Below are 20,013 nucleotides of genomic sequence, written 5' to 3' on the forward strand. Positions count from 1 at the left end.
CAATAGAGAATGTAAAATAGCTAAGTCTATACCATCTTCCACAAAGATAAACTTTGGTATTTTTAAATCCCAAGAGAGTTAGCTTTGTGACTATCAGTTGTACATATCTAACAATTTCTAGTCTCTGTATTTAAAACCAATGTAGCCTTTTCCTCATCAGCATCATTGTTTGTTTCAAGCAGTACTGTCCTCCTATGTTTTTGGATAGTCTCACCTCACCCTTAACAGCAAGCAGTACGTCCATCACCACCACCAGCCCCCATGAAAGCAGTTCTCATGTTAGTTCATCCAGCAGCAGGAGTGAGACAGGGGTCATAACCAGCAGTGGAAGTAACATTCCGGACATCATCTCACTGGACTAATGGCTGACATACTTGATTCTGGGAATCATTCATCAGAACTACTTTTTCTTGGATATCTAGTCCATGGAAGCTAATTTTGCAATTTAATATTTATTGAAATGTCAGATGGATTCTTTGCTTTCTGAGACATGAACACAGATGACTCCAGCAAGAACCAGACGACAAGCAAGGACTCTCCTTACACTGCACACTGAGCATCAGATAGAGTTCCTCTACAATGGTGTCTTCTTGAGCAGTGAATTTCAGTTTCTACATTACTGGATGGATTCTACAAACAATTTTTTGTTACAATAAACAGCAATAAAATTATGTAAATACTTAAACTTTTCTAATTAAAAATGTAATCACTGATCTAGAATAACAGCAACTTCTGTTTAATCCAATATGAAGGAAAAATAGATGGAAAGTCATGTTTGCTGAATGAGTACTTTCTATAGAGATTTGTTCTATTTTGTTGAAGTAATGAAGTTTCAATAACTGGCCAGGACTTGGGTTCTCCTTTTCTTCTTTTGTTTTACTATTCTTCGTGATCCCTTCAGAGAAAATGGTCTTTGTGTTGTGTGTGTTTTCTCTTGTTCTTTACACTTTGACATTATTTGCTGATACATGCAGAGTAAAGTGCTGGGGTTTGGTTGCTCTTCATAGTGATTATGTTTAAGAACACTAGGCAGATTTTGTCCTGATACTATGTGTTATTTTTGGTTACTATACATTCTTATTCTCAAATTTTCTGCAATCTTGAGACTTGGTATTTCAGAAAAAGTCTACAGCATTTGAATGAAATGTGCTTGAGTTAAGATGTGGCTAGACTATCTGGTAGAATTTTCTTTACAGTGTTCAGAAATATTTAATAGTTGGGAGGCACCAGAATATATTTAGGAGAGGTGAAAATAACTAAATTCTTTCTAAGAATTCAATTTGTTGTATATATTTTGTGGAATAATACAGTATACTTTGTTGGTTGAAACTTTTCACATTTTTTTGGCACTTATGTAGAAATTATATTTAAGATATCTGATCATAATTCTTACCAATGTAATTTCAGTTTCAGCAGTGATTTTTCAAGTTTAAAGAAAAGTCAATGTTGAATGATGGTACCAGATTTTTAAAGAAGTCTTTTGTAAAAACACAGTTACACAAGTTAGGGATGTTTGAATTCTAGTGAGGGAAAGGGGCCCAAAGCCCCACTTAATGCTGCCTTCAAAACTCACCTCTCACGTGGCTGGCTATTCTGGGTGCACTTTGAAAACTACAGTCCCTCCTACAGTGTGCTTGAGTCGCTTTGAAAGCTGGGTCTCACACGTAGAAGCTCTCGGCATTCCTCATTTCCCTTTGCTTCATTTGGGTTCCTTAATTTTTAGTTCTCCAAGATTTAGTACTTTCTTGATGCCTAGCTTTCTCTACCTATGCTATTATCCAGCTTAAAGCAAAGCTTTTTTTAGTGGCTGTTCTTAATTTCTCAGATAAGTTCCAGCGTAAGGACTCTGCTTCCACTCACAGCAGGGGCATATTACTTCAGAATTGTCCCTGGTTGGTGTTTTTTCTTCTCAAGTTTTTGTGGCCTTTGTGTGCTTTTTGTATGAAATTCCTGTGTAGTTGTCCATATTGTCCCTTTTTTGCCTCCAGCGCCCCATGTTGATGATCTTTCCTTTTGATAGGGCTTTTGTATCATCAAAGATATGGAAAGCAAAGCCAGCCCCTGTGATCACAGTAGTCATTGTACCATGGCCCCTGGCTTTACCTACTTCGCCAGTCCAAATAGAACATTTCTTCCTGTAGGATTTTATGTCGCTACTGTAAGTACAGATGCAGTTTCTGTTACCTGTGTAATCGGAAAAAGTAACCTGGCTTCTGTGGTATAATTTGTTAATAAAGAAGTGATGCTGAGTTGTCATCATTTTGTTTACCCATTAGAGTATGAAAGACTCCCTTACTATGTATGAATCAATGAAGTCTTATAAATAAGGAAGATGGTAATAGAAATTATTTGCCTAGTTCTCATAATGGATACCTCTGTACATTAATCACTTTCATGTAAACAGTTTTAGTATTCATTTTTGGTGTTTAATGAAATTACAAAATATTTTACTTTATTTTAGGTAGTAGCATCTTTATCATACTGATATTGGGACTTATTTTGCAGGTAGCTTTGAAGGTGTGTGCTTTTCTTTCTGTCCTTGGCTCTGTGACTACATGGTGGTTGAAAAGCTACTCTCTCCTTAATGTCACATTCTTATGAAGATGATCTCGCTTCCTAGCAGTGTTCTGCTAATGCAGAATTCTGTTTAACCAGATAGTGTCAAGAGGTCATCCTGGGGGTACTTAGATGTCAGACAACTAGCCGTTATCTCAGATATCTCTACTTAAGGAATTGTGCTCACTGCTTACAATCACTTGGCCAACCTGTTTTCATCTTTTTTCTTTTTTTTTTCCACTTAGAAATATTGGATGGGCTTTCTTGCTTTGGTAACTCGAGGCAATGTAGCTTCTGCACAGAGATCTACTCATGAGTGCTTTCACTAGCTAGCTTTCTGACCTCCTAGCTGAGTCAATTTTATATTTTATTTCCTTTTCTGCCCCCAAATTAAAAATACTCAGTGTCTGTCCTAGATAATTAAAGGCCAAATGTAATAGGTCAGGTGAATTTAATTGTATGGCTTTTTTTTGTCATTTGTTCTATAATGCTATAATAAAATCATGATGCATAGGTAAGGGATAGTTAATGTGATCCAATTGGTCATACTTTTTTTTAATGTTAAACAAGTTTCCATTAGAGTAGTCTTTAATGAACTTGAATGGAACATGCTGAATTTTAAAGTCATGTTGAATGGAGTTGAAAGAGTCTATTTTAAGTATAATATGTCTTCAGTCAGTCCTGAGCACTCACTTTTGTCTTCTGCCAATAAAGACACTCATTTAGCTGCATTTATGTTTTTAAGTAAAGTTGGTTTTTATAAAATTTTTTTTTTAAATTCTCAGGTATGCTTTTTCAGTTGCCTTTGCTTGGTTATTTAAAAGAAAAAAAATACTTTTTAAAAAACATTTTTTCCTGCAAGTTTATCTTCATTTCTGTAGAAAATCATAATTTATTTCCCATCTTTTTTCATCTTAAAAAATAAAAATTAGTGCACATTTAACTTGAGTCTGACATTGAATTTAGTAGCTCTGGGTCCAGGTAGTGTGGTAGTTTGGAGTTGCCATTTGGAGGGCGATTGATGGATGACCCTGACTGAACACCTTTCCTTCAACAGTTCATATATTATGGAGAAATGTGTTGGAAAGATTTGAAGGATTTTTCTGCTTTTTTGAGACTGATGTTCTTGGTAAATGACTGCTTTGTCTTCCTCTTGTTAGGAGCCACATCATAATTTACAAAAGCAGCAAATAAAGCTAGATCAGAATGTCTGCCCATTGTTCTTCACTGCCTGCTTTGTTGAGTAATGTTTTTGTTTTCTTAGTTGTCCGTAGTATATGCTCTTTGCAGAGAATTGAGACAAAGGAGAAAACCAAAGAAAAGTTACAGCCACCCATAGTATCTCCAGGGGAGGGAAGGTTCACTTTAGCTACTTTTCGCACATTATACACACCAGCAGGTAGTATGAAAAGATTGTATAGCTACTTTTTCCCTAGAACACATTTGTCTTTGCAGGGATTGGCATTAAGATCTCCTGACCCCAGTGAAGTGATCCATGAGGCAATAATTAGAAGATCATTTCCCAAGCTTCCTGAAGTTAAAAAAAATATTTTTAATCATGTCTGTGTCTTTATGTAGTTATGTACATATTGTGTAAGGACCAGAGAGGGCCTTGGATACTCTGGAGCTGGTGGCTACAAAGCATTTGTGAACCACCTGATGTAGGTGATGGGAACTGATCTCAGTTCCTCTGGTAAAGCAGTATTGCTCTTAACCTCTGAGTCATCTTTCCAGCCCCCAACCTTTCAATTTTAAATATAAAGACTTGCCTCATGTGTGAGAGATTGGTTTCAGAATCCTCCAGTATAAAAATCCACAAATGCCAGAGTTTCATAAAATGGCATAGTAGTTCCATAAGACTGACATTTATAGTTTCATATATGTTGAATCATCTTGGATTTAATGTAAATAGGTGTTACTCTGTACTATTTAGGGAATAGAAGAAGTCTCTAAGTTCAGTTTCAGCCCTTCCTTTGACAGTAGAACTCTGCAGTTGATTGGATCCATAGATAAAAGATGGATGAATGGATATGGAGAGTTGACTACATTTATCTAACATGTTCCTGAAGCTACTGTGTGTAGATACCCAAGTGACTTTTCACATGGTCTTACTTAGCACTGTAAAGACATCATCAACCCTGTCAGACTGAATTTTGTTCTAAACCATTTGTGCCTAAGGACAACCCTTAAACAGTGAGCTCCTCTTTAGGGTCCATTCACCTTTCTGAATTCCTAATGCCTGAGACAAGCAATCCAACATAAATTGGAAAGGTGGTAAAGCTAAGACAGAACCAACTGCCTTACACTTTGCTTTCTTTTCTAATGTTTTTATTCCTTCGGTGTGTGTATGTGCGTACATGCACCACAACAGATGTGTCAAGGTCAGAGGACAACCTACAGGAGTCAATTTTGCCACCGGTTGAGTACCAGGAACCAAACTCCAAACTCAGTTTGTCAGATTGGGTGGCCAACACCTTTATCTGGTGAGCTCTGAATGTATTCTTTTGTTGCCAGTTGTATCCCAGTAGAAGACCAACAGCCTCTATGGGGAAGAGAAAATAGTGCTGACCTGATGTGGTATGTGTCTGTAATTCTAAAACTACAGGCAAGGCTGGTGGAGCTCCAGTTTGAGGCCAGCCTCGAACTACATAGTGAAACTAAAACCAATTGGATTACTGTGTTCAAGGTACAGCATTTTGATAGGTGTAGCACTATATTTATTGGACTGCTATTTGGGGGTTTTGTTTTTATTTTATTTTATTTTTTTATTTTTTGGTGAATGACGTATAGCTTCTGTGTTCCTAAAACTGAACTCTTAAAAGTGCTGTTAGAATAAAACACTACTTTTATTTTGGTCATCATAAAGTGTACTTGGCATAAAGTACTAAAGACTAGTCTCAGGCTTGAAGGGGTTTTATAATCCAGTTTTGAAAGATCAAGAATTCTTAATAACAGTAATTGTGCTGAGAACTTCAACTAGTGTCTCATTTCTTGACAGATGAAACAGATTTCAGTCTTTTTCCTGACACAAAGGGGAGTACTGACCTAAACCAACTGGAAGAAATATCCTTGACCTCAATTAAGGTGATACTAATTTGTGGTATTTAGGAGACTAGAATGGAAACTGGTGATTTTAAGGACTGGTTTTAGATGAAGATCACAGTAATTGAAGGAGTATATGCAGGTTTTTCTCTTACTCTTGTCACTGGGAGGATTATGCTCCTGTTGAAAGGCACAATGGCAAGTCATCTAGGGGAGACAGTTTGGACATGAGATATTTAGGAAGAAATGTCAGGCCCTTCCTTCCCTGGTGTTTCTGCCTTGTCACCCATTTTTGCCTTTTCTCTGTAGTGTGTACTTTCTACTCACAGTGGCCCATTCCCTCCTTAACCACCATCTCATTGGTTTCCTGGAATCACTTCACTGCTTCCTGGTAACAAGCAGTATCACCTAGGGCCCTGCTCCCCCATAGCTTATTCACTAGGGATCCATATTCTGCTTACTCAAGAGGGAGTTGCTGCCTCTTTGCTGTTGTAAAAAGATTGCCTGCAGGAGGGAGAACTTGAGTGGACTTGTGAAATAGCATTGGAAAGCTTCCTGATGAATAGTGGATTAGTTAACTTTCTGTTGCTTTTTAAAAATACTTCAACAGAAAGCAAGTTAAGAGTTATTTTGCTTTAAAGTTACAGAAGAGATACAGTCCATCATGGCAGTCAAGAAGTTAACTGATCACATTTCATCTGAGCATGGGGAGCAGAAAGAACAGAAAGTAGGGCCAGGCTATGAAACCTCAAAGCTGTCAATGAATGTACTTGCTCTAGCAATGGTCCACCACCTCAAGGTTTCTGTAACCTTCCCAATCAGCACCAACAGCAGAGGACCAAGCATTCAATAGATGAGCCTATGGGAGACATTTCTTCAGTTTGTAAAATTCACACCATTATCATTGTATTACAAATAGGGGAATAAGTCAAAATGACATGTCCAAGATCGTACACCTAAGTACTGAGTCAGTTTTTAGCCATCCGTTCAGAGGCTTTGCTAGATCATTCTGGTGGGGATTTTTTCTTTTTCTTACCAGTTTTGGTGCAGAAGCTTAGATCCGAGGGCCTGTGAGCATTTGATCTAACACTAAGCTACACCCCCATTTCCTGATCATAAGTGTTCCCTTAGTATCTTCTGTCATCCCATCCTGTTTATATCCTGCTAATGTTGATGACTTTATGTATTGGTTCACCACATACTGCCTCTGCTAGATTGTAAGCTCCATGAGGGCAGAGTGGTTTTGCTTGTGTCCCATAGTAACATGGTATGTCATGCATGGTGGATATTCCATTAAGTATTTGTTAATGATAGTCATTTGTATTTGGCTTGTCAAGTTGAATATGGAAATTTTATACCTGTTGAAAATCATTAGTAGCGGGCATTTACCAGAAGAAAGCAAAAGGAGGAACATGTTTAGAGTGAGTGGCAGAGGTAATAGATGTGGGTAGTTGGAAGGAAGGTAGCATGTGTAACTACCCTTTATTTTTAGTCTTGAGGCTGGCAAACTGACCCACTAATGGACTCAGAATTTTAAATAGTACAAGAATAAATTAACCCAATGACCCTAGATGTTATTAGACAAGATATAGGCATATACTACAACAGCCTGAAGGGACCCCATTCACAATAGCAACTACTTTTCTATCTTTCCATCCATCATGCTACCCCCCATCCAGCTCTAGGCAACCACTAATCAACTTTCTGTTTCATGCACCTGATTGAGTATTTTCTGTGCATTGAATCCGAATGTGTGGTCTTTGTGATGACAGTTTTAATTTGGCCTAGGTCTTCAAGGATCATTCATGCTGTAATAAGTGTAAGTGACTTGTTCCTGTTGAGTATATATGCATTTTCTTGCCTATTTTATTATAGACATCTGAGCTATCCCCATGTGCTTTCTGTTACAAATAACGTTAGGCTTGTTCATATACACACTTGTATACACATATTTGTGTTTGGGTGGGTGGGTATGTATGTGCATGTGTGTGGTGTGTGGAGTTCAGAGAAGAATCTCAGGTGTTCCTAGGAGCAGTGCACCTTGTTCCTTTTTTTTTTTTTTTTCTGATATAAGGGCTCCCACTGGACTCGGGTCTCCTGGATTAGGCAAAGCCAACTGGGCAGCAAGTCTAAAGAAACTACCTGTGTCTCTACCACCTCTCTAGTGCTGGAATTATAAGCATATACTACCATGCCTGGCTTTTTACATGGGTACTCAGAATTGAACTCAGGTCTAATGATTGCATAGCAAGCATTTTTATCAGTTGAGCTCTCTCCCTAGCCTATGAATATGTTTTTTAATTATTATTTCTTTAGGAGTAGGATTTGCTGGGTCATTTGGTAACTGTATTCAGTTCTTTGAGGAGCTGCCAGACTTTTCCAAAGCATACCATTTTAAATTCCCACCAGAAATTATGAAAGTACTGTTTCTTCAAATCTTCACCTACATTTCTTTGTAGCCATCCTACTGGTTGAGACTGTTACAGTAGTTTTAACTTAAGTTTCTTTACTGATTATTGAACTTGCTGTTTTTTTCTGTGTCTGGTAGTTTCTTGTATGTATTCTTTGGGGGAAACCTATTCAGATCCTTTGCCCACATTTTCATTGGTCTGTCTGTCTTAGTTAAAAATTCTGTTTGTTGATACAAGTCTTAATTTGGCTATTTAATTTGCATATACTTTCTTCTGTCTGAGGAGTGTCTTTGCACCTCCTTCATACTGCCCCTTCAAGGACGTTTTAAATTTTGATGTTCTCCAGTTTATTTCTTTCCCATGCTGCTTATGTTTTTGGTTTCATGGTTAAAACTCCCTTACCAAATCCAAGGTAGTTTTGCTGGCTACCTTTTATGTCATCTTGACACAAGGTAGAGTTGTCTGGGAAGAAGGAATATTAATCAAGAAAATGCCTCCATATGATTGTCCTGTGGGCATGTATGTCGAAAATTTTCTTGATAATTGATGTGGTCCATCCCTCCCATTATGAGCAGTGCCACTCCTGGACAGGTAGTTGTGGGTTCCATAAGCAAGCTGAATTTAACGGTGGTGCATGCCTTTAGTCTCAGCAATCTGGAGGCAGAGGCAGGTGAATCGCTGAATTTGAGGCCAGCCCGGTCTACAGAGTGAGGTCCAGGACAGCCAGGGCTGTGTAAAGAAACCCTGTCTCAAAAAGAAGAAGAAGAAGAAAGCCGAGCAAACTGGATAGCAAAGCCAGCAAACAGCATTCCTCCATGGATTCTGCTTCAGTTCTTGATTTCCTGTCCTGACTTTCCTCAGTGATGGGTTGTTACCTGGTACTATAAGCTGAAATAAACCCTTCTCCAAATTGCTGTTGATCATGGTGTTTTATTAAAGCAATAGAAATCGTAACTAATATAGTAATGAACTTGTTTGTATTTATTGTAAGATTTTTTTGTTTTTGTTTTTTGAGACAGGGTTTCTCTAACTCTGGCTGTCTTGGAACTTGCTCTGTTGACCAGGCTGTCTTTAAACTCAGAGGTCTGTTTGCCTCTGCCTCCTGAGTGCTGGGATTAAAGGCATGCATCACCACTGCCTGGTCTTCTTGTAAGAATTTTATAATTTTAACATATTTACAACTGATCCATTATAGTTAATTCTTTTTTGAGCTTTTTTTTTTCATTTATTGGAAATAGATTCTTTTCTCATACAATATATCTTGATCATAGTTCCCCTAATCTCTACTCCTTCCAGTTCCTCCCCTCAGGATCCACTCCTTTTCTGTCTCTGATTAGAAAAGCACAGGCTTCTAGGAGATAACAAAACATGACAATATATAATATAATATGACAAAAAAACATCCAGTGGACTGGAGAGATGGCCCAGTGATTAAGAGCACTGACTGCCTTCCCAGAGGACACAGGTTCAATGCCCAGCACCCACATGACATCTCATACCTGTCTGTAACTCAGTTCCAGGGAATCTGACACCCTAACACCAATGCACATTAAATAAATTAATTTTTTAAAAATCGCGGGGGCTGGAGAGATGACTCAGAGGTTAAGAGCACAGGCTGCTCTTCCAGACATCCTTAGTTCAATTCCCAGCAACCACATGGTGGCTCACAACCATCTGTAACAACATTGAGTGGCCTCCTCTGGCCTGCAGGGATATATGCAGACAGAACACTGTATCTTTTTTTTTTTTCTTTTCTTTTCTTTTTTTTTTTTTTTTTTTTTTTTTTTTTGGTTTTTCGAGACATGGTTTCTCTGTGTAGCTTTGCGCCTTTTCCTGGAACTCACTTGGTAGCCCAGGCTGGCCTCTAACTCAGAGATCCGCCTGGCTCTGCCTCCCGAGTGCTGGGATTAAAGGCGTGCGCCACCACTGCCCAGCTGTATCTTTTTTAAAAAATAAAAACCCCAAGTCTGGACAAGGTGACCCAACAAAAGGAAAAGAGCTCCAAAACCAGGTACAAGAATTAGAGACCCATTCATTCACACACTAAGGAGTCCTATAAAAATACTAAGTTGAAAACATGTTCTGTAACTCAACATGTATGGTGTTGGTTGCATTGTACTTTGTGCTAGCCTGTCTGGTTTGAACGATGCCTCTGCTGCTTGGATTTTGGCAAAGTTACTTAATTGCACTATCATCCAGATTCCTTGCATAAGATGGGGTTCATGGAATTCTTTGAGGGGTTTTTAGTTGGGGTTCCTGTTGCTGTGATGAAACACCATGACCAAAGAAATTTGGGAAGGAAAGTATTTGACTAACAGGTCCACATCACAGTTCATCATCCAAAGAAGTCAGGACAGGAACTCAAGCAGAGCAGGAACCTAGAGTTAGGAGCTGCAGCAAAGGCCATGGAGGGGTGTTGTTTACTGATCTATTCCTCATGGCTTGCCAGCCTGCTTTCTTACTGAACCCAGGACCACCAGCCCAGGAATGGCATTATCTACAATGGACTGGGCCTTCCCTCATCAATCCCTAATTTAAGAAAAAGCTTTACAGGCTTGCCTACAGCAGGATCTTATGGAGGGATTTTCTCAATTGAGGTTCCGTCCTCGAAAATGACTTTAGCCTGTGTCAAGTTGAGATACAACTATCCAGAACAGAGGGGTTGTCATTTTTGAAAATGGAAACTTGTAAAGTTACTAAATTAGTACTCAGCATCTGTTTAGAGCTGTTTTCTTGCATAAATGGCTAACATGGATTATTAAGGTCTGGGTCGTAATAAATGGCCCTCATTTTCCAGGTCCTCAGTTTACCCCAAAAACTATTTTCTACCTTTCAGGAGGACCATAAATACATCTGAAGTATCACAGGACTGAGGCAGTGAAAGCTGATAAAATTAGCAGACCAAATGTATGAAAGTATATGCCAGGTGTATTCACAGATTGAGTTTAAAAGCAACCTGGGTTTAAACTGCTCATTAGTCTAATACAGTATTAGGATAGGTTTTTCATGAAATAAACTTACTGTATTTTACTAACTTTTATTTTAACCAGGTTCCATTTTGATTGCTTTAGTAACTTGGCATTATCCCCACCAATTGCTTTTCCATACCAGTATGTTCCATTCTTCAGAGCGTAGTGGTGAAATTATTAGAAACTCTGAAACAGGTACAGGTATTTTGAGTGTCTAGTCCTAATTGTTAGAAGTGATTTATAATCACCATGGAAACAAGGGCTAGGGGCATCTCTAAGGGATTATTTAGCTAATTCATTCTGTGAGCTGAGATCCAAGACTGAATAAAGAAGGAAACGCTGCCTGAGGACAGGCACTCATCACTTTATTTCCTGATTGTGGATACAGTGTGATCAACCATCCAGCTTGCCTCCCTACCTGCCCTACTAATGATGGCACATATTCCCTGGAACTGAAAACCAAAATAAATCCTTCCTTTTTTAAGTTGGTCTAACTTTTCTAAAAGAAATTAATAAAGTGTGTTAATACCAAACTTACTTAAATGAGATATTTATAAGATTCAGTGAATAGTTGAATATGGTATGCTAACTCTTAACAGTTGATATGTGAACCAGTGAATAAAAACAAGCATAAAATGCCTTTTTTTCTGATACCTTGTGGAATGTAATTTGGTGAAAATATTTTAACCATTTATTTCTAGAGCAGATAAACAAAAAATCTGAACAATTATCATTCAACCTAGTTTAACTTAAACACCACTGTTCCTGCATACGCGTGTGCATGTGTGTGTGTTCTGTATGAATTTTTCTTATGTGTTTGTATACTGCTTGTGTGTCTGGTGACTGAGGAAGCCACAGAAGGGTTTCAGATCCCCTGGAACTGGAGTTACAGATGGTTGTAGCTATTGTGGGTGTTAAGAACTGACCCTAGGCCTCTGCAAGAGCAGCAAGTGCTCTTAACCACTGGGCTGACTCTTGCTCTTTGCCCTCTTTAAACAGAATCACATGTAACCCAAACTGGCCTTGAACTCATTATGTAGCTGATGCTACACTTGAACTCCTGATCCTCCTGCCTCTACCAAGTGCTGAGATGTTAGGTTTATGCCACCATGCCTGACTGAACACGGCACACTTATTCTGCACTATACCTCTTTTGTGTAATGTTCACATGTGTGGGTATGCATGCGGTAGTCAGAAGTCTAGGGAGTCCTCAATTGTTTTCCACCCCATTTTTTTTGTGACAGAGTTTGTCATTGAACCTGGAGCTTATGGATGCAGCTGGCCAGCAAGCCCCACGGATCTTCCTGTCTGCCTCACCAGCTCAGGGATTATAGGCACAAGTCACCATTCCTTACTTTTTATATGGGTGCTAAGGATCCAAATTCAGGTCTTCATGCTTGTGTAGCAAGCGCTTTACTGACTGAGCTCTTTCCCCAGCCCAATATTCTTTTTAATTATACTTGAAGTACTTGCCAGAATTGATCATAGCTGTACCAGTAACAAAACAAAACAAAACAAAAATAAGATATCTTCTTTCTACAGTGGGATCAAGCTAGGAAAAAGAACTGTAAAGTCCCCAGCTATTTAAAACTTAAGTACTACAGTTCTAATTCCATGGGTTGAAAATGAAATCCCATGGTAGCCAGAGAGATAGCTCATTGGGTAAGAGCATTTACTGCTGTTACAGGGCTCAGGTTTGGTTCCCTGCACCCACATGTAGGCTCACAACTATGTAATTCCAGTTCCAAGGTGTCTAACACCTTCCTCCTAGCCTCTGGACACCAAGCACTCTGATGGTACATATACATATATGCAAGCAAATTACATACTTTTTTAAATAATTTATTTTAGATGAGTATGAAAAAGAGCAATGAAACCATATAGAAGATATTTTGGGTGATAATGAAGATGTATCATTTTAGAACCTGTATTATATAGCTTAAAGTAGTATATTCATTTTTCCTTTTGAGACAAGATCCCTTTAGGTAGCCCAGGCTGGCCTTGAATTTGTGACCCTACTTCCTGTACCTCCCCAGTGCTAGGATTACAGATACTCTCTACCGTAGCCACCTAAATCCATGGTTTTAAAACAAATATGTAATGTCAGCTGAGCATAGTGTCTTCAACCTGTAATCCTAGTACTTAGGAGATGGAGGTAGGAGTATTGCCATGAGCTCAAAGGACAGCTGGTCTATAGAACAAGCCCATCTCAGAAACAACAAACCAATAAGAGCCAAAGAAATTGAGACATTACAAGAGAAAAAGAAATGCTGAACTAAGTACATATAAAACGGGCTTAAGTTAGTGAAAATACACAGCATGTAGAAAATTATAGAATGCTTTTACAAAAAAAAAAGTTTAAAGGGTGACCTGTGAGTCAATGTGAGCAGCTAAGTATTCTTAAGACAGAAAAGAAAAGATGTCTGTTCAAAAACTGGCACTAGCCTGTGCTCTCTGGGAGAACCGAGAACCCCTTTGGTTCTTGGATGGAGCTGCCAAGAAAAAGGAGAGGAGAGCTTTCAACAACCAGACTTGAGGCAAAGGTTATACTGGCAAGAAGGGGCATAATGGGCATGCAGGCAAAAAACAAAGAGTCTGGTGCCTCCAGTCTTTGCCCATTGGAGTTTCATAGAGGTGGGCATGAAAACTACCTTCTGCTCGTGTGGTGGTTTGAATAGGAATGACCTTCATAGATTCATATTTGAATGTTTGGTTGCCAGGGGGTGGCATTAGGAGGTGTGGCCTTGTTGAAGGAAGTGTGTCAATCGGGTTGGGCTTTCAGGCTTCAAATATTGAAGCCAGGCCCAGTGTTACTCTTTTCCTGTGAATTCAGATGTAGAACTCTCAGCTACTGCTTCAGTACCATGTCTGCCTGCTTGCCGCCCTGCTTCCCACCATGACAATTATAAACCTCTGGACTGTAAGGCAGCCCCAATTAAATGTCTTCCTTTATAAGAGTTGCTGTGGTCATGGTGTCTCTTCACAGCAGTGGAAACCCCTAAGACAGCCCAGAATAATGTGAGCTTTAGGTGTGAGAACTGGGCTCCACCTCCGGCTAAGAAAGTGATGGTTGCATTCCATTATTGTTGAGTTTAACATGGAAGTCCATTAAAGGTCCAGACTCATGCCAGGTGTTCAACATTACTGAGTGTTTAGTTTCTTTCAGGATTTTTAGTTCTGTTAGACTCCCTACTCTTTCTTGAGTTAAACCTGGTAATTGTTATTTATGGATAATTTACTTCATCAAAAAAAAAAAAAAAGGTCTCAGAACAATTAAATGTTTCAGATAAATATATAAGTAAATAAATCTCAAATTGGAAAGCCTTCAGACCCAGAGAGTTCAACCATTCATAAACTACCTTTGTTTATTTGAAATAAATTCATGTACAATTGATCTTCGTGTATGTATTCTATTCTATTAGTAGTCAATGCAGTTCACTTTTCACTAACATACTCATTTTTATCATGGTTTTCAAGCAAGATAGGAAAAGATTAAACTACCATGCATGCAAAGGGAAAGAAACCCTTTTTGAAATCTGGCTGAGAGCTGCAATTTTAATAAAACTGGTAAAATTGCAATTGCCTACAGAGATAATGCTTGTATTTCTAAAGACATTTTAAATACGAATGTTAAAATAGCTTACTTAGGGCTACAGTGTGGCCTTGACTAACCACTCCACTCACATCCTTAAAACAACAGACAAAAACCTTACAATTTCACTTACAAAAGGAAATTCTTTTAAGATGAGAAAAGCAAATCAATGTGTACCCTTCCCCTTAATTTTTTTAAACTTTACTTAAAATTTAAACTTTCCTTAATCTTTAAGCCCTGTAAATTGAGTCTTTGGGGGCGGTAGCTTAGAAAGCCATAATCGTGTGTAACCACTGTGGAAACACCTAGTGGTAGCTCTTTCTCTAACGCCTGCACTTGAATCTAAGCCATGTGTTAGCATGTTGTAATAGACTTGCTGACTTTCCTTCCTTCTGGTTCATCCTGGGATTCTTTCCTGCTGTATAGTTAGCAATCTGGTTTTACCTGGTGGAGGTCCCCCAAAGGGAAAGGTGTCTTGGGTTGTGGCTCTCCAGTGCTGCTGACAGTTCTACAATATGGTGTGGCATCTGGTCAAGCTGTTACCCCTGTCTCTCTGTTTCTCAAAGATTGGGTTTAAAAATTAACTAAATAAAATGGCAACAAATTTACTGAGACTCCATTATGTGTTCCTGTCAGTAGCTGCAAATTCCTTTCTATTTTGCTCCTGCTTCCAGTTCTTTGCCCTTGTCTCAGGTGACCCTTGTTATTTCAAGCAAGACCTTAGAAGCACATACAGGAATAGCCCATGTAAAGGGCCTAGAACTTGCCCTGTGGCTGAAAACAAGGTCTAAAAAATCAGAGTTTGGGGCTTAGTATTTTGTTGCATGATAATTTGCTAAAATGTCAAGTTTTCTCAGTGACTGCAATTAATAAGCCGACATACACACTGCTCATTAAATTTCTCTTCTTATGCAAACATTCCAGCCTTTCTCCTTCCCTTTCCTCCTCTCTCTGTCTCTCCCTGAAAGCACCAAAATGCAGGAGGGCTGTGGCCCAGCAGGAACTCTCACTCCCTGATGGGAGAGCAGCATGGTATAGCCACTTTGGTTTGATAGTTTCTTCAAAAATTGAGCATACTCTTAGCGTATGATACAGCCACCTTGCTCCTTAGTGAATGAATTTACCCAAATGAATTTCAAATGTACATCTCTCAAAAGTCTGTATGTGGAGATTTATAGAAGCTTTGTTAGAAATTGTGAAAACTTGAAAGCAAGTAACCAAGATGTCCTTCAGTAGGTGAATGGGTAAGTAAAGGGTGGTGCATCTGGACAATGGAGTATCATTCAGCCAAAAAACAAAAAGTATCATCAGTGTCTGGAAAAATAGCTAAGTATTATTTTTGCTCTACAACCATGTGGATCTGAGTTTGGATCCCAGAACCCAGGTAATAAGCGGGGCTTGGTCTCCTGCACACCTATCACACCAGTGCTCTAGAGCACAGAGACACTGCCAGCCTAGCCAAAAAAAAATGTGAGCTCCAAAAGACAGCCCCTGCCTCAAAGGAATAGTTTATATAAGTGGTTCTTAATCTGTAGGTCTCTACCTCTTTGAGGTTGAATATCAGATATCCTGTACATCAGATACTTGCATTATAGTTCACAATGAGTAATGAAGTGATGACAACATTTTATGGTTGGAGGTTCGCCATAACACAGGGGACTTATATTAAAGGATTGCAGTATTAGGAAGGTTAGGAACCACTGGTGTAGGTAGTGATAGAGAAGAACAACATCCTCCTCTGCCCTCTGGGCACATGCACAGGATCATACTCCCACACATACATGTACACATATACTACACACATACAAAATGAAGACAAAAATAAGGTGGACTGTCACCAAGCCTGATGACTGAAGCCTGATCCCTCAGACCCACTCTCAAGTTGTCCTGACTCCTACATGTGCAGCAAAACATGCTGTTTGCTTCCCCTCATCCCCATGTACACACTTTTAAAATGTAATTTAAAAGAAATGAAATATTAAGCCAGTCTTTAACATCTGCACATCATATGGTCTCATCTATATGACAAACTGAAGAAGGCAAAACTTTACAGCGTGAACACATGAGTGGTGGCCAGAGGTAGTGGGGGAGGAGGGGATGAAGAAGCAGGGGATAGAGTGTAATTGGAGGCTTTTCTCTGTCCTGCCCTGTCCTGAAGCTGCTTTTAAATATTCACTCAGAGGTTTATATTAATTATAAATGCTTGGTCAATGGCTCAGGCTTATTACTAGCTAGTTTTTTTTTTACTAGCTAGTTTTTACATTTAATTTAACCCATATTTCTTATCTATGCTTTGCCACGTGGTTTATGGCTTGTTACCTCATTTTCTACATGTCTTGCTTCCTTAGAAGCTAGCTGGCATCTGCCACAACTCTGCCCTTCCTCTTCGAATTCTCCTAGCCTGGCTCTTGAGCTCAATCTCTTCCTGCCCTGCTATCGGCCAATCAGCTTTATTATTAAAGTGAGCATAATCCACAGCAATAGAGGTTTTTGAAGACAGTGAAACTATTTTGTGTGGTACTGTGATAGAACATATATGACATTATACATTTGTCAAAGGCCATTGAAGTGTAATACAATGAGTGAACCCTAATGTAAACTATGAACTCTGGGTGATGTGATGTCATAGATTGTAAACTACCCAGCATTTGGTATAGTATTGACAGTGATGGAAGCTGTGCATATATGTGGACTGTAAAACTGTTCTAAAAGGTTTATTAGACAAAAAGGTAGGGTACCCAAGCAAACAGTTTAAACTTCACCCACTTAAAAATGGGCTGAAACATGTCAGCTGTCAGATGACTGGAGGAAACTATTAAGAAAAAAATGGATCATGGACCTAAATGTAATACCTAGAATCATGAAATGCATGGAAGTAAAACAAAGCAGGGAGGATCTACATGATTTGGTTATTAGGCAGAAAGATTTCTTCGATCAATGCCTTAAGTGTCTATTTAAACAGGTATCCTGAGCTCTGAAAGCCCTGTTTTACTAGATATTTGAGAAAAATGAAAAGATGAGCTAGAAATTGGGAGGAAATATTTATAAAAGTTGTATTTTTCTCCAAAAATATATAAAACACAACATGTGGGTAGTTATAAAAGAGGCTGAGTGTAGTGGTACATGTCTTTAATCTCAGCATTTGAAATGCTGAAGCAGATAGGCCAGCCTTGTCTCCAAAGCTTGTTGGCCAGGACTACATGGTGAAACCCTGTCTCAAACAAAAACAAAAAACTAACCAAACCTAAATATATTCAGGACTAAGAGTGTCCTGGCACCAGCTCCCACATTTTCTTTCCAGACAAATTAATTTTCTGTAAGGATTCACTATCACACTTGGAATCACTCCTCTCACCCAAAAAGTGGATTCTGAATTCATGTGCAGTCTATCTGGAAACTATCTGAAGCCTCCAGGTGAGTCATCTTGGGAATCGCCACCCTGTGAACTTAGAAACCAACTCTCCAGATGCTTTATGACCCAAGTGAGGCAATGTTTATTTTAACCTTAAACTCATCAAGGAAAGATTCCATGTTTAGAGCTGGGGAGAACACAAGCTGAAGATTACCTGAAATATTCTTTACAGAGAAACAGCACTCGAGGAAGCAAAAAAATAAAACAACATTGTGGGTTAAAAAAACAAATAGAAAACTGGTCCACAAGAACTGATAAAGCAAAGGAAAAAAAATATACAGTTAAACAGAGCCCAGTCTTGGACTCTTCTGGAGGAGCAACTAGAATATACAAAGAGAATGGCTCTGAGTGTGGAGCAAGGCAAGAAGAGCCCGGAACAACAGGCCCAGCTTCAAAGGGAAAGAGAATAATCATATGAAGTTATGTGCAGAACTCAGAAACTTGATGTCTTAGAAGTGTCTTTGACATTGACAACAGCGCAGCAAGCGGCTGAGGACAAGATCAAATATCTCAGGGAAAAACAAAAGCTAAGCTTCAAACTGGGTACTCCAAGGGAAAAGGAGAAACTGGCAAAGAAAAGTTAAAAAGAGTACCAACCCAGCCAACTTTACTCAAAGAGCATTGTCTTTTTGAGTATGAAAACTTGGCCAGTGCAGGCTTTTCTGTCAATGCACATTTGCCAAACCTTGTGGGACAAAACACTCTTGTTGCCCACGTATCCTTTCAAAACCTATGCCTACTGCAGTGACTGGGCCTACAAGCTGCCCAGAACAGTTTTCCAGTGTGAAGCTGTGCCTTGAAACTCAGAAAAGTCTGATTCATTTTTTTAAAATATTTAATTGGTTCTTTGAGAATTTTATAGAATGTGTTTTAATAATATCCCCGCTAACTCTTCACAAATCCACCACCCTTTTTCCTGTCCACCCAACTTTATGTTCGTTCTTTTTAAACCCATCAAGACCAGTTTGTGCTGCCCAAATATTCTTGGGTGTGTGTCCTTCCACTGGAGCAAGGTCAATTCATTAGTGGGTACACTCTTAAAGAACATTGATTATCTCTTCCAGCAGCTATCAGTTGCAGATAGCTCCTTATCTAGGACAGGGACTTCATCCTCAGCTCTGCCCTCTCTGCTGAGATTGGGTCTGTGTTGGGCTTGCCCAGGTCTTTACATGCTGTCACAACCTCTGAACTCATATGTGCTGCTCTCCTTTTGTGTCTAGAAGACACTGTTTCCTTATAGTTATCCATGGCCTGATTCTTAAACTCTTTTGGTCCCCTATTCCACATGATCCCTAAGCCTTGGGAGGATGGGTGTGTGTGTGTGTGTGTGTGTGTGTGTGTGTGTGTGTGTGTGTGTTTTTCATGTTCCAGTTAGTGCTGAGCATTCCATACTCTCATTTTCTGCATTTTGGCTAGTTCTGAGTGTGTCTGTTAATCACCACCTACTGCAAATAAAATTTTCTCTGATTAGGATTAAGAGATGCATTAACCTATAAGGTTATGCAGTTTTATGGCAATGCCTTTTGTTCTTGCCAATTTTAAAATGGGGTTTCATTGTAGCTCAGGCTGGCCTGCAACTCATGATATAGCCCAGGCTGGCCTCAAACTTTCAGCTCTCCTGCTTCAGTCTTCTGAGTGCTGGGATTACAGGTATGATCTACATCTAACATTTTATTTGTTTTTTTTAAAACATTAGGGTCTCTTGGAGCCCAGGCTGGCCTTGAATTTACTGTATAGCTAAGGGTGAACTTGAACTTTTAATCCTATCTCCACCTCTCAAGCACTGGATTATAGACATGTACCATCACCTGTAAGTAGTAAGTAGATGCCTTTAACTTAGGTTGTATGTGACCAAGTGAGAACACAGAGTTGTTTAACTTTTAGAAGACAGTGGCCTAGTGACAGGAGCTTCCTCTGTACTCCACTCTTTTAAACACCTAATTTCTTTTTTAACATTCTCTTATGTTTTGTCTTACTGCTTCATAATTTCTGCTGACCTGTGTTCTTTGCATTATATATAATGTTCACCAA

The 20,013-nt window shown here is 39.1% G+C and overlaps 1 protein-coding gene across 11 annotated transcripts in view; it reads left to right on the forward strand.

Moving 5' to 3' along the window:
• The window catches only part of Pias2 (protein inhibitor of activated STAT 2), a 98,946-nt gene that overhangs the window by 75,043 nt on the left and 3,890 nt on the right, over positions 1 to 20,013 (forward strand). For 4 of the 11 annotated variants that reach the window (XM_052742595.1, XM_052742593.1, XM_052742594.1 and 1 more), the window contains 2 exons: positions 4,928 to 5,039; positions 5,555 to 8,929. The exons of 1 other annotated variant lie outside the window; for it this stretch is intronic. In XM_052742595.1, the coding sequence (XP_052598555.1) occupies positions 4,928 to 5,039; positions 5,555 to 5,664 (222 nt within the window). In that variant the 3' untranslated portion in view covers positions 5,665 to 8,929. Of the gene's footprint in view, positions 1 to 160; positions 3,768 to 4,927; positions 5,040 to 5,554; positions 8,930 to 12,222; positions 15,489 to 20,013 lie in introns of those variants that run through there. 6 more of the 11 variants (XM_052742600.1, XM_052742602.1, XM_052742598.1 and 3 more) reach the window with 6 other exon arrangements.

This window comes from Peromyscus californicus, unplaced genomic scaffold, assembly GCF_007827085.1.
Source record: "Peromyscus californicus insignis strain IS unplaced genomic scaffold, ASM782708v3 Scaffold_17__1_contigs__length_78620276, whole genome shotgun sequence".
Classification (NCBI taxonomy): domain Eukaryota; kingdom Metazoa; phylum Chordata; class Mammalia; order Rodentia; family Cricetidae; genus Peromyscus; species Peromyscus californicus.